The sequence below is a fragment of the Montipora capricornis genome, chromosome 13 (assembly GCF_036669925.1).
Source record: "Montipora capricornis isolate CH-2021 chromosome 13, ASM3666992v2, whole genome shotgun sequence".
Taxonomy (NCBI): Eukaryota; Metazoa; Cnidaria; class Anthozoa; order Scleractinia; family Acroporidae; genus Montipora; species Montipora capricornis.
Window position 1 is genome coordinate 22,987,380 of NC_090895.1, and position 14,343 is coordinate 23,001,722.

The 14,343-nt window shown below is 37.4% G+C and overlaps 3 protein-coding genes across 3 annotated transcripts in view; all 3 read right to left on the reverse strand.

Moving 5' to 3' along the window:
• The window catches only part of LOC138030705 (igLON family member 5-like), a 742-nt gene extending 117 nt beyond the window's left edge, over positions 1 to 625 (reverse strand). Inside the window, exons 1-2 of the mRNA XM_068878584.1 lie at positions 328 to 625; positions 1 to 200 (exon numbers count right to left, since the gene is read on the reverse strand). The exon at positions 1 to 200 is cut by the window's left edge and continues 117 nt beyond it. Of these exons, the coding sequence (XP_068734685.1) occupies positions 1 to 200; positions 328 to 625 (498 nt within the window). The remainder of the gene's footprint in view (positions 201 to 327) is intronic.
• A 4,095-nt stretch (positions 626 to 4,720) lies between these two features.
• On the reverse strand, positions 4,721 to 8,559 carry LOC138030706 (neuronal growth regulator 1-like). Its single transcript, XM_068878585.1, has 4 exons — positions 8,305 to 8,559; positions 6,319 to 6,564; positions 5,248 to 5,508; positions 4,721 to 4,755 (listed from the first exon to the last, which is right to left on the reverse strand). The coding sequence occupies exons 1-4, from the start codon at positions 8,552 to 8,554 to the stop codon at positions 4,721 to 4,723; spliced, it is 792 nt and encodes a 263-aa protein (XP_068734686.1). The 5' UTR covers positions 8,555 to 8,559.
• Positions 8,560 to 9,375: 816 nt separating this feature from the next.
• LOC138030707 (carcinoembryonic antigen-related cell adhesion molecule 1-like) lies at positions 9,376 to 14,115 on the reverse strand. Its single transcript, XM_068878586.1, has 3 exons — positions 13,875 to 14,115; positions 10,127 to 10,387; positions 9,376 to 9,692 (listed from the first exon to the last, which is right to left on the reverse strand). The coding sequence occupies exons 1-3, from the start codon at positions 14,074 to 14,076 to the stop codon at positions 9,376 to 9,378; spliced, it is 780 nt and encodes a 259-aa protein (XP_068734687.1). The 5' UTR covers positions 14,077 to 14,115.
• Positions 14,116 to 14,343: the final 228 nt, after the last annotated feature.

The window sequence follows — 14,343 nt, forward strand, 5'->3', positions numbered from 1 at the left end:
ATTGAATACAAACTCTCCTCCAGTGGACATTGTCCTGGTCCAAACTCCCGTGCTGCTGATTTGCTCAACCATGTTTTCATTTTCATACAAGTGATACGTATGGACCATGGGGTTACTATAAGCTGAACAGTTGAAGGTGATGGAAGCACTGGAATCGACTGTTTCTTCGCTGGCAAATAACTGGACCATCTCCGGTTTAACTAAAATGAAGCGGAAAACAATCACTTAGCATCCAAAGAAAACTGAATACTTGCCAAAACATTAAAAACTGCCAAGTTTCTTTGTCTTAATGATCATTCAAAATGTTAACTTTTAAAGACAACTTACAAAACACATCAATTTCTACAGACTCGGAAGCATTGCCACATAGATTGCTTGCTTCACATCTGTATTCTCCTGCTTCATTCCTATTGATATATGTGAAAACCAACTGTTTTCCACTAATACGCACTCCATCGCTGGTCTTGACCCAAGATACATTAGGTGGTGGGGTACCAGTTGCTTCACACCTTATGGTCAAGTCTTCTTCTTCAATTACATTTTTCTTTGTAAATGGGTCGATGGATGAAGGCTCTGAAACAATTGCACAAACGTGAGTAACACAACACGAGCTACAACTGGACATGCAACTTATTGTAAAACAAATTAAGTAAAAAAACACTGAAGTTTCAATATAGTTTGAAGTTGGCAGATAGTTTGAGTGCAGTAACCGACTGCTGTTACTGTCAAATACATTTTAATCTTTGACGGATTCTCTCTTTAATTACTCCACTTTAGACAAAAAGGTTGCCGATTTTCTGTGTCGAATGAGTGAATTAGCTGACGCTTTTTATCTGCTGTCGGTGCTTATTCACACCAGTAAGTACAGGTCCCTTTCTCGTTGCATTTGAGTAAATCTAGTGTACGTACAGTAAAGACTTCATTCCCTTGTCATGGGCAACATGTACATTCCAGTTCTTTTATTTTACATGCACTTTCCTTTTGTCTTCGTTAGCTGAAGTTTCACTTGGACTTTCTTAATTAGAACCCAGGTGAGATTACTTGTAGGAAGCATTTCCAAATGTGGACAGCCTGATATTCTACCTCAACACCACTTTTCCCCTTTGATTGGTAACAACTGCGCCAGTAAACAGTATAAAATAAGACATAACATACAAGAATAAGACTTGAGGAGTTATGCCATGGAGAATGATGTACTAGTCAGTAATTTCATGACACCAGAAATGCCCAAGGAGTAGAAAGACACATCGCAAAACTACTTAAAATTAACTGTTGAACAACATAGAAGAAATACAGCAAAAGAAAAGAGAGGCATACACACTGCAGAGGGACACAAATGGACAAGATTGAAATGGGTTGCAATTAGATAATCTTGAAAAAAAGTCGGCCCAACGTTTTTCAAGTTATGGCAAATGACTTGCATAAAGGTTGCATAATACGCAACTCAGGGCTTTCATTAGGAGCCATGACCCGGGTACAGGGCACCCCTCTAATTTGATTGGAGTACTTGGTATTTTTTTTTACAACGAAACTGAAAATAATTAGCATCAAATAAATTAATTATTGCTTTTACTGTTGAGTACCATCTTCAAAAACCTTTTATACATCTACTGTCTCGCATCAGATCATTGACTAATTTTTTTTTTGAGAAAAGCGCTTTTGGACACACGTCTTTTATAACTTTCGCTCTAGCAAACCGCAGGTTTGGAAGCACATCCTGTGTTATTATCATGGCGAGCAAACGAAGATATTAAGAAAACGTCTTCTCAGTTGTGTCCCAAAGGTTAGTTTTAAGGATTTCCAAATGACTTTGAGCGTAATTTCATAACCACTTGTTTGCATTTGAAAATAATAGATAAAGCGCAATGACCCTGAGCATGACCTTAACATTCGTTACTCTGTAGTTAGTGTTTTAACCTTTTCTTTGGAACTGCTTTCTCGCAGAAAAGGTGCAGTTAAGAAACTTAAATGACCTCTTACACTTTGGGCCTATTCACGTGGAGGTGGGGGACCCCGGGAAAGTGACGTACCCCACCTCGGTGGGGAAACCAATCTCTCCAAACAATATCACTTTTTTTTCTTGATCACATTCACATGAGAAGTGGAGTGCCCCACCGAGGCGGATTGCTCGGTCAGCCGGGTTGGGTATCCCGCTTACCTAAGGTGAGTTTTCTCCATGTGAATGCTGAAGGTGGGGTACTTCGCCTGACTGGGGTGATTTATCTTTAGCTGTAGGTGGAGTACCTCACCTACCCAGGGTCTCCCATCTCCATGTGAACAGGCCCTTAGTCCATGAAAAACAAAATACTATTGAGATAACGGGATGAATTCAGCAGCCGTGGTAATCACATTATAATAATTATTGATACCACTTTTCACAACTTGAAGGTCTACATAACGACTATTTAATACCAGTTTACACATGAGAATTTGGCTTGTACGTCAAATGCATATCAATTTCATCATGTGAAATTTTTGAATATCTAGAATATTGACTGCCACGTGGGTTGGATGAAAACTACACTTTTGAGGTAGAATATCAGGCTGTCTATATTTGGAACTGTTTCCTACAAGTAATCTCACCTAGGCTCTTAATACGGAAGTCCAACTGACACTTCAGCTAATCAAGACAAAGATTTAGTGCATGTAAAATAATAGAACTGGAATCTACATCCTACTTATTACAAGGGAATGTTGTCCTTACTGGACGTACACTAGATTTACTCAAATACAATGAGAAAGGGACCTGTGCAGAGTGGTGTGAATAAGCACCGACAGCTGATGAAAATAGTCAGCTAATTCACTCACTCCACAGAGAAGTCGGCAACTTTTTCATCTAAAGTGAAGTAATTAAAGAGAGATTCCCTCAAAGATTAAAATTAATTTTGACAATGACAGGACTCGGTTACTCCACTCAAACTATCTGCCAACTTCATATTTTATTGAAACTTCTGTGTACTTGCACTCAGTCAGAGAACAGACCTAATCGGCTAACTGAATGTTGTGCCCAATTCAAATCTCCTGGGATTAAGATTCTTTGTGTGTTGTATTTGAATGATAATGCGGCATTCATATTTAAATGATATGGAAATACTTGGAACAAAACGTTTTATTACCAAAGGGTTTGAATTGGGTACTACATTGAGTTAGCCGATTTGGTCTATTAACAAGTGATGGCAAAAAGGCTAATTCCCAATCCAGAATTAAGGAAAATGCATTGCTTGGAGTCTACATTTTCACAAATTTCTGGGCATCCTCTACAATCCCTAGAAACTCCTGAATCGGTGTACCTTGACACTCCTCAGGTACCCTTCTATCCAAAAAAATTAATGAAAACCCCAACATGTGCGTTTCTTTTGATTATTACAACTATCTAATCTCGCAATTTTTTCATGTAGATTTATATAAAAAGTAATAACATGATTTTTCCTTTGCAATTTGAAATAAATACAAGTACCTACTAGCAATTTTTTACAAAGACTACAAATTGCAGAGGCCCGTACTTTTATTCGTTTTTGAAAAAAATATTCTTGCTTATTCATTCCAAATTGCACTGAAAATCATGCGAAAGCCAACAAAGGGTTGTGCATTTACCATTGACAATCACAGAGACGTTTGGGCTCATTGCTGTTCCCACAGTGTTATTAGCCATGCAATTGAAAACAAACTCTCCTCCAGTGGACATTGTCCGGGTCCAAACTCCCGTACTGCTGATTTCCCCAACCATGCTTCCATTTTCATACAAGTGATACGTATGGACCACGGGGTTACCATAAGCTGAACAGTTGAGGATGACAGAAGAACCATTGCAGACTGTTGCTTTGCTGGCAAATAACTGGACCATCTCTGGCTTAACTAAAATGAACAAGAACAATCACTTAGCATCTCAAAGAAAAAAAAAAGAAATGAGGCCAACTAAATATACTATATGTTTTAAAGACAACTTACACAACACATCAATTTCTACAGACTCAGAGGCATTGCCACATAGATTGCTTGCCTCACATCTGTATTCTCCTGCTTCAATCCTATTGATATAGGTGAAAACCAACTCTGTTCCATTGGTGCGCTCTCCACCACTAGTCTTTAACCAATATACAGTTACTGGTGAGGTACCAGTTGCCTGACACATCATGGTCAAGTTTTCCCCTTCAATTATCGTTTTATTTGTAAATGGGTCGATGGATGAAGGCTCCGAAAAAAAATGCACAAAAGTGAATAACAAAACATGAGCTACAACTGGACATACAACTTATGCAAAAAAAATTTGGTGCAGGTACACAGACGTTTCAATAAAATTTGAAGCTGGCGTATAGTGAGTAAAGTAACCGACTGCTGTCGTTGTCAAAATGAATTTTAGTCTCTCTGTTTATTACTTCATTTTTGAGGAAGAAGTTGCCAACTTCTCTGTTGAGTGAGTGACGCTTTTCAGCAGTCGTCAGTGCTTATTCACACGACTGAGTACAGGTCCCTTAATCCTCATTGCATTTGAGTAAAGACAGTGGATGTACATCATTGCATTTGAGTAAAGACAGTGGACGTACACTGTAAGGACAATATTCCATTTTAAACAGCATGTACAATCCAGTTCTATTACTTTACATGCACTTTCCTTGGTCTTGATTAGTTGAAGTGTTAGTTGGACTATCTTTTGTTAAGAGCCTGGGTGAGATTAGTTGAAGGAGACATTTTCCAAATGTAGACAGCCTGATATTCTACTTTAAGACCACTTTTCCCCTTCCATTAGCAACATCACTGTGCCAGTAAACAATATAAAATAAGACTTAACTTATAAATTAAATAAGACATACATTTATAAAACGAAGACTTAAAAGGGCTATGTCATGCAAAATGATGTATTGCACTAACTACTTAAAACAGTTAAAGCAAAAGGATATAGAAGCACAGATGGACACAACTGGACAGGATTGAAATGGGTTGAATTATGGATCATCTTGAGAAAATTCGGTCCCAACATTTTTCACGTTTATAGCAAGTCACCTGGGTAGGGGTTGTTTTTGCTCAGAATCACCTTGGTTGTGATGTAACAATAATTTTATCAGTAAAGGAATTCCACATTACCATTTTCGACCATTAAACGTGTGATTAACTATTATAGATTTCCCTGAAACACCCTAAAACAATGCGACATAGCCCCTCTAAATTAATTTAAAAAATTAAGACTTAACTTATAATTAAGATAAGACAGAGTAACTTTGCTTTGAAAGCAAAATGACATTTTTTTACCATTGACGGTAACAGGCACATTCATGCTCATTGCTGTTCCAATAGTGTTGTTGACCATGCATTTGTAGACAAATACTCCTCCGGTTGCCATTGTTATGTTCCAAATTCCCATTCTGCTGATTTCATTGACCATAGTTCCATTTACATACAACTCATAGGTATGCACTTGAGGGTTGCTGTAAGCTGAGCAGTTGAACACTATGATATCTCCACGGCAGACTGTTGTTGCGCTTGGATCTAATACAACCATCTCCGGTTTGACTAAAATGAAAGACATTAACAGGATTGTTTTGTTTTTGTAAAGAACGTTACCGTCATAAAAACAGCCTTGACAACTGAAGGTTTCCACAGCTACATGTGCACAACCAACTGCAATGGTGTTGTATTTTCGACCGACTTTTGTTCCAAAATGAATCATTTCTTACCATGGCCTTTCAAAAGCTGTCACTAGAAATTACTTCTGTAACAGTAACTGAGCTCAGCTTCTCCACAAATGCAGGTGCATTTGCCCAACCCTACTTCATACAAAAACCATTATACGTCACCTCTAAAGGCTGCTTTTTATGCTTGTGACTTAACTGCCAACCAGAATCACTATAGTTTGTTTGTTTGTTAAGTACAATGTGCAAATTTTAAGTTCTTTATATAATTTCAGTAATGGTTATCCAATATAAATATACAAAATCATGAACAGGATCAAGTATAGTCACTTTGTGATTTATAGGCACAAGTGATGTTTTGAAAGTTCGCAGAATTGTACGAGCCATGATAGGCTTGAAAACTTCCAAAACATCACAAACGACCATAAAACATGAAATGCACGAGCAAGATCATATGATTTTTATACTGGACAAAATTACTTCATCGCTTCTTCCATATTGCACTCTATAACCTATTGTCATTGACCAAACAGAAACCGTGACCTTCTGTGGCATTGATAATAATACACTCAATATAAAAACAAATTGCACAAGCCATAGGCCCCTAACTTTTTTTATTGTCAGCTTTTCAAAGTAGCAATGCCTTTTGTCCTAGAACACCTGACACATAATTGTATTTTAAGAAACTTACACTGCACATCAACTGTTGCCAGCTCTGTGGCAGTGTTACATAGATTACTAGCTTCACATCTGTATTCTCCAGCTTGATCTCTACTGATACTTGTGAGCACCAACTCAGTCCCATTAGTGAGTTGTCCATTGCTGGTCTTGACCCAGGAAACAGTAGGTGTAGGAAAGCCTGATGCATTGCAAGTCAAGTTCACATTTCCACCTTCAATTATCATCTCATCGTCTATTGGCTGGATGAATGAAGGAACTGTAAACATAACAGCATGAGAGGTTAGCATTAGACCTTGACCACAGTAAATTACGTGAGGTAACTGTTCAAGTAAAAGGATACAGCTACAGCATTGAGAACTCAGCTGAAATAAAAGGAATCAATCGGTTATTTTACATTCGTTCGTCCAAATGTACGTTTGGTGGATTTGAATTTGTCACCAGCTATGGCAGATACAGGTGCATGATCAGATACCCTGGAGCACTCAAATTAATGGCACCCCTGAACTACAGTGAACATGTACTTCACCAAGGCATCGAACTCTGACAAAGAGGTCAAAAATGGTTTGTGTTCAGAGACCACTTTTCCCCTTCCTTTGGCAACATCACTGTGCCAGTAAACAATATTAATAAGACTCAACTTATAAATTAAATAAGACATAAGTTTATAAAACGAAGCCTTAAAAAGGCTATGTCACGCAAAATGATGCATTGCACTAACTACTTAAAACAGTTAAAGCAAAAGGATATAGAAGCATAGATGGACACAACTGGACAGGATTGAAATGGGTTGAATTATGGATCATCTTGAGAAAATTCGGGCCCAACATTTTTCACGTTTATAGCAAGTCACCTGGGTAGGGGTTGTTTTTGCTCAGAATCACCTTGGTTGTGATGTAACGATAATTAATTTATCAGTAAAGGAATTCCACAGTACCATTTTCGACCATTAAACTTGTGATTAACTATTATAGATTTCCCTGAAACACCCTAAAACAATGTGACATAGCCCCTCTAAATTAATTTACAAAATTAAGACAACTTATAACATGGCATCTGACTGGATGCGGCGATGCGGATCCGCATCCTCCGCATAATTACAACATTTTCCGCATAAAACTGAAAAAATGCCTGATATTAGTGATAAAGCAGCTGCTTACCACCCTCACAAAAACAAAAGCCAAAGAGATTGACTGTTTTGAAAGGCTTACTTTCCTGAACACTGAAGAAAACACGCCATTTCGTTCGCAAGATGAAAGTTCGTAAGCAGTTTCCACTCATTTTCGGGAATGAGCTGGACTCTAGTTAAACCGTTCATAACATACCCTAGACTCGAAATTTTTAAAAAGAAACGAGGTATGAAAATTTAGCCCCAAGTTATAGTAGCACATTACATTGCATCATTTTGTAACTCTGGTAAAGTAGGAACAGTCATAAGGACAATCATTGCGATGAAGTTGTTTAAAACAAAGAGCCTGCAATACGTACGTGTAAAAAAACGGCTGAAAATGGTGAATGATCGAGGGAATGGATCGTGGTTCAACCACATCACAGTTTTGCTCCATATCTCCAAATTGAAACAAAATTCATGACAAGAAACTATATATTTTTTATCACTTCATTTCTTTTAGCAAAAGTTTCGGCAAAATGCCGATTACTAACCCTTTTACTTTAACGGTGAATGCTGGTCGAAAATTGGCGATTCGGTCAGATATTTTAATCGCAAAGGGAAAAAGTGACTGTATTGGTCGGAATTCCGAGTCCTGATTTATCATAAGCATGTAAATACATTGGACGGGCCTAATTATTAGCTCTATAAGTGTTCAAATGTACGCATAATCCGGTGTAATTTCCACATAATCAACGCATCTTTACGCATAATATGGCCAAAAATTTCCACGTAACCTTTAATTTTTTTTCCGCATCCTATCAGAAGCCCTGTTGTAATTAAGATAAGACAGAGTAAATTTGCTTTGAAAGCAAAATGACATTTTTTTACCATTGACAGTAACAGGCACATTCATGCTCATTGCTGTTCCGATAGTGTTGTTGACCATGCATTTGTAGACAAATACTCCTCTGGTTGCCATTGTTATGTTCCAAATTCCCATTCTGCCGATTTCATTGACCATAGTTTCATTTACATACAACTCATAGGTATGCACTTCAGGGTTGCTGTAAGCTGAGCAGTTGAACACTATAATATCTCCACGGCAGACTGTTGTTGCACTTGGATCTAATACAACCATCTCTGGTTTGACTAAAATGGAATTAAGACAAATTATAAACAGGATTGTTTTGTTTTTGTAAAAACATTACTGTCTTAAAAACATCCTTGACAACTAAAGGTTTCCACAGCTACAAGTACGTAACCATTAAAAAGCAAAAGGGCACAACCAACTGCAATGGTGTTGTATTTTCGACCACCTTTTGTTCCAAAATGAATCATTTCTTACCATGGCCCTTCAAAAGCTGTCACTAGAAATTACTACTGTAACAGTAACTGAGCTCAGCTTCTCCAGAAATGCAGGTGGATTTGCCCAACCCTACTTCATACAAAAACCATTATACGTCACCTCTAAAGGCTGCTTTGTATGCTTGTAACTTAACTGCCAGCCAGAATCACTATAGTCTTTAGCATGGCTATCAGCTTGTTTGTTAAGTACCATGTGCAAATTTTAAGTTCTTTCAGTAATGGTTATCCAATATAAATATACAAAATCATGAACAGGATCAAGTACAGTCACTTTGTGATTTATGGGCACAATTAAGTGATGTTTTGAAAGTTCGCACAATTGTACCAGCCATTATAGGCTTGAGAACTTCCAAAACATCACGAACGACCATAAAATATGAAATGCACGAGCAAGATAATATGATTTTTATACTGGACAAAATTACTTCATCGCTTCTTCCGTATTGCACTCTATAACCTATTGTCATTGACCAATCAGAAACCGTGACCTTCTGTGGCATTGATAATACACTCAATTGATAATACACTCAATTGATAATACACTCAATATAAAAGCAAATTGCACAAGCTATAGGCCCCTAACTTTCTTTATTGTCAGCTTTTCAAAGTAGCAATGCCTTCTGTCCTAGAACACCTGACACATAATTGTATTGCAAGAAACTTACACAGCACGTTAACTGTTGCCAGGTCTGTGGCAGTGTTACATAGATTAGTAGCTTCACATCTGTACTCTCCAGCTTGATCTCTACCGACATTTGTGAGTACCAACTCAGTCCCATTAGTGAGTTGTCCATTGCTGGTCTTGACCCAGGAAACAGTAGGTGTAGGAAAGCCTGATGCATTGCAAGTCAAGGTCAAATTTCCACCTTCAATTATCATCTCATCGGCTATTGGCTGGATGAATGAAGGAACTGTAAACATAACAGCATGAGAGGTTAGCATTAGACCTTGACCACAGTAAAGTACGTGAGGTAACTGTTCAAGTAAAAGGATACAGCTACAGCATTTAGAACTCAGCTGAAATAAAAGGAATCAATCGGTTATTTTACATAATGTGCAGATGTAAGTTTGGTGGATTTGAATTTGTCACGCCTGAACTACAGTGAAGATGTACAGCACTAAGGCATCGAACTCTGACAAAGAGGTCACAAATGGTTTGTGTCCAGAGATTTTTTTGGCATTATTTCACTTTGGCTTTGACTCTAAATGAGATTCATGCTACACTGAAGATGTTCAATCACCTTTTGCTGGTTTGCATGTGCTTTATTTTAAGAAATTACGTGTAACTATGTAGTGTGTACCGTAGGCCAGAGAATTAACAATCGGCAAAACATAACTTCATTACCATTGACAGTGACGGTGACAATTGTGCTCATTGCTGTTCCAACAGAGTTATTCACCATGCATTTGTAGACAAACTCTCCACTAGTTGTCATAGTTCTGTTCCAAATTCCTGTTGTGCTGGTTTCATTCACCATCATACCATTTACATACAACTGATATGTGTGGACAGCAGGGTTACTGTTAGCGGAGCAGTTAAACATGATGTAATCTCCAAGGCACGCTGTTGTTTCACTGGGTACCAGCTGGACCATCTCTGGTTTAACTACAATGAAAGGTAAATTTTACTTGCTAACGTGTAAGTACTGTACTTCAAATCATAGCTAAAGTTAATGCACACTGAATGGGTAAAGAGGGGAGTACAGTATATATGCTAGCAGTTTCCGTAAAATAAACGGTTCTACCCTTCATTCGACTTCGATGAAAGACAAATTTTACTTGCTAACTTGTAAGTACTGCACTTCAAATCACAGCGAAAATTAATGCACACTGAATGCGTAAAAAGGGGAGTACAGTATATATGGTAGCAGTTACCGTACAATAAATGGTTCTTAATTACCCTTCATTCAGTAGTTCAGTCCTCAATTACTCATATTCCATTCCTTCCTGCATGCATTGATAAAAGGTCCCCCCCCCCAGCCCTCTTCGTTTCCAAATTTTCTTTTTCTTCATTAATTTAATATGAGATCCACAAGTTAGCGCACGTTTACCCCCCCCCCCCCCCCCCACCTCTTTCTTAATCAATGCTCCTTTTTAATCATGCGCAGTATACGTAAGCGCATGAGGTATAAAATGCCCTCCGTTTCTTGTTTTCCGTGTCACATTAGTGCATGGAAATTTATGCTTGAATAATTTTACATGACTTTTAACTTTCCGTGGGGCGGGGGGTAGGGGATTATTCAAAACAATTAATAGCTGCTGAAAAATGTATTGTTGAGTCAGAAAAATTAATAGAAAGACTTGAAAAGAAGTATTAGTAAGAGTCTTAAAATGTATGTATGCTTGGAATAGCAGTGCATTTTGCATGACAAAATAAACAGCAAGTGTTTGAAGAAATCAACCATCCCTCACATGTTTCAAGCCCTTAAGTAGACTTGCCACAATTCCACCTCACGAGAATCCCGGGAGAAAAATTAATGTTTTGGCGAATGAAGTGTGATTTTTCGGACGCGAATCTACACGAGACGAAGGACTTTTGAAAGTCTACATTGTAGCCCTTAAGATGTGTCATTTTCTCTTAGATGTGCACGGTCGTGCCCGAATCATCGCATCTTGACTGTTCAAACTTTGTGATTGTAGTCGCGGTCGTACGGCCCGTGTTGTACGGATCGAGCTGTTAGAATAAATCTTTTTCGATTGTGGAGCCAAAGGTAAGTTGTTGACATTAAAGACAAAATTATATAATAAACACTTTGCACGAGAGCGGGGATCGACATAAAGGTCATTCAAACCAGTTGATCTCCATCAACATGCCGGTTATTTCAGCTCCCAGTGAACTTTGAGAACCTTAGAGCAGCTTTGCGCGAAACTGAGAATACCCGAGAAAAACTGATCCGACTTTTAGCAATCTGAACTGTTCTTAGAACTAGGGTAATTGTCAGTATGGGCATGCGACGAAGTCAAAATGGGGAATTCTTTCAACAATACAGATTAGTTGCTGATCTGCATTCTAGCTGTTTATTTGGTGGCAAAGGAATTTAGAGGATGCTTCAAGAGGAAATTCTGGTTTTCTTTCTTACTTTTGTTTTACTTAGAGGCCATTTTTTTGCCAGTATTGAAAAGTTTGGTTCACATTTATGAAATGTAACAAATTATCATCTGTGGCTTTACAAAAGATCTATTTGTATTGCCTTTACATTCCTGAGTTAATTCGCCTCGCAAATGACGTACAAACAACCCAGGTCCAGGAATTGTCGATCCGACTAAAACTATTGCCGCACCATACAGTCAAGGTAATGTTGAAGTATTTGGTACGGCAAATGCAGGCACACAACGTGTGGCAATGTTTCTGTCGGCGCTTGTTTAAAATTTCAGGAATCCAATACATGTGTAACCTCAGTCTTCAGCTGACTTTGTTCAAATTATAAACATTGGGAATAATATGTATTCAGCTTTGTCACAGTCATGCAAACAGGGACTCCTATTTTTGACAGATTTACCTCTTATGGTTATAACTGAAGCTACATTAATTATCAGTTGACATACAGTGATAGTTATAGTGGTTTGCTAAATAGTGCACTTTCTATAATTTCAGACTTCCCTTATGTCATTAATGAATTTGGTACAACATTTTCAGAATATATGTGCACAAACATCTGTTACTAAATGAGATAAAAATGTGTTAACATTATTAAAATGTAAAGCAACAGTGGAAACATTGTTCATTAATCATATGTTCGAAACCAAAATTTTAGACCCTAGGAGCACTTAAATGATGTTTATCTTTGTTCTTGCAAAGAATGTTCTGCCGTGTCATTTTATTCTATTTGTTTTCCACCTCAAAAGTGTTGTAACTATTGCACCTCTCAAACAGTTGATAGTATATCATTGAGAATGGAAGAGCAATTTATCAGAAATGTTACTCCAGCAAAATATATTTTTATTTTTGATTTATATGGAAATTAAAGAAATTAGACATAGGCCGCTGGCTATGTAAAAGCTATGAATTCATAGAGCAAGATGTCAGGGAAATTTACCTTGCAATGTGGTTCCCAGTAAACAACAGCTTAAAACTGCCATTTTGGATAATAAGGAAAGCAGCACAGGCTTTTTGATGTGAATTTCTAGCTACTGCATTAGTTGTGTTTTCCACTGAGTGGTATGCAAAGCAAATTAGATGAGTTACCACGTTTTTGTATTCAATGGTTCTGAACCAAAAAATGAAACAAAAGTATTTTCAAATGTAGATTCTGTTATTGATCTCTTTTGTTCTATTCTTTAAAGTAAATTTAATTGTTTTCAAACAAACTATGAGGTTGCATTTCTTAGATGTTTATATGTGAATTATCAAATATACATGTAGAAAAGAAACAAATAATAAGAACAAAGCATAAATCTACTTCAGAAATTGCAGCAAACTGTAAGAAAGAGGAGAGAAATTTACAGCCCAATGGACCCGTAGAAAAAATAAGAACTTCCTTCAAATTGTTTTGTGGTGTACAATAAAGTTATAATTTATTATTATTATTATTATTATTATCATTATCATTATCATTATCATTATCATCATCATCATCATCATCATTATTATTATTATTATTATTATTAATATTAATAAACTGTCAACAAAAGTACAAATAACCTGGCAGTGCATGAGTATAGGCTACTTAGAGCCTCTTGCTATGAATAGTCAAAGCTACACAATGTACAGCTACACGGATCAGAGGAAAGTCAAAACAGGCATTGATGAAATGAGGAGGGAATCAAACTGCCAACCTCCAGCTCAGAAAGCCACGCACTAGCCGACTGAGATACGCCTGGCGGTAATATTTATTTGATAGTGTCTGAGTGCCAAACCCACACCGATGTCCCCTCCCCAGACTCAGTTCCCTCTTTTCTCTTCTCCCTACTCAGGAGGTTCCCTGCCTCCTCCTGCAGATTGCCATCAAAACCAGTACCTTCTACCTTTCTCTCTATCACAAAGCACACTCAAAAGTCTTTCAAAATAGCAAAGACCCTTAGATTATTCATCAATTTGCAATGAGCTAAAAAATACATTGTAAGTACCACACAAAAACTAAGAAATGGCTTACATTGCACATCAATGGTTGCAGATTCCGTAGCATTTCCGCATGGATTGCTTGCTTCGCATCTCCATTCTCCAGCTTGGTGTCTAGTAATATTTTCAAATACCAAAGTTTTTCCAGGAGTGAGCTGGTCATTGTGAACATTTACCCAAGAAACAAGTGGTTCAGGAATGCCAGATGCATTGCAGAAAAGTGTCACATTGCTCATCTCTCGCACAACTTTGCCAGAAATAGGTTGAATAGATGAAGCCACTGGAAATCAAACAAGGAATTCAATACGTTTTTCATAAACGCACATGCACAACTTTACACACAGCATTATTTAAAACTTATATTAAACAACACACGTTTTACATGTACTTCATAATTATGACTTGGAACTATACTGTAAATTACCATCATACATGTTCATGTACTTTTAGAAATAGTACTATTTGTCTTCAAAATTCAGGAAATTTCATAGCCCATCCAACCA

What these genes read in the sequence shown, in the direction of transcription:
- LOC138030706 (XM_068878585.1), bottom strand. Translation starts at nt 8,554, where the DNA reads ATGGTTGTATTAGATCCAAGTGCAACAACAGTCTGCCGTGGAGATATT. An exon ending in TGTGCCTGTTACTGTCAATG is followed by an intron (nt 6,565 to 8,304) that starts GTAAAAAAATGT and finishes TTATGTTTACAG; the next exon opens with TTCCTTCATTCATCCAGCCA. An exon ending in TGTGCCTGTTACCGTCAATG is followed by an intron (nt 4,756 to 5,247) that starts GTAAAAAAATGT and finishes TTACTGGCACAG; the next exon opens with TGATGTTGCTAATGGAAGGG.
- LOC138030707 (XM_068878586.1), bottom strand. Translation starts at nt 14,076, where the DNA reads ATGAGCAATGTGACACTTTTCTGCAATGCATCTGGCATTCCTGAACCA. An exon ending in TGCAACCATTGATGTGCAAT is followed by an intron (nt 10,388 to 13,874) that starts GTAAGCCATTTC and finishes CTTTCATTGTAG; the next exon opens with TTAAACCAGAGATGGTCCAG. An exon ending in TGTCACCGTCACTGTCAATG is followed by an intron (nt 9,693 to 10,126) that starts GTAATGAAGTTA and finishes TTATGTTTACAG; the next exon opens with TTCCTTCATTCATCCAGCCA.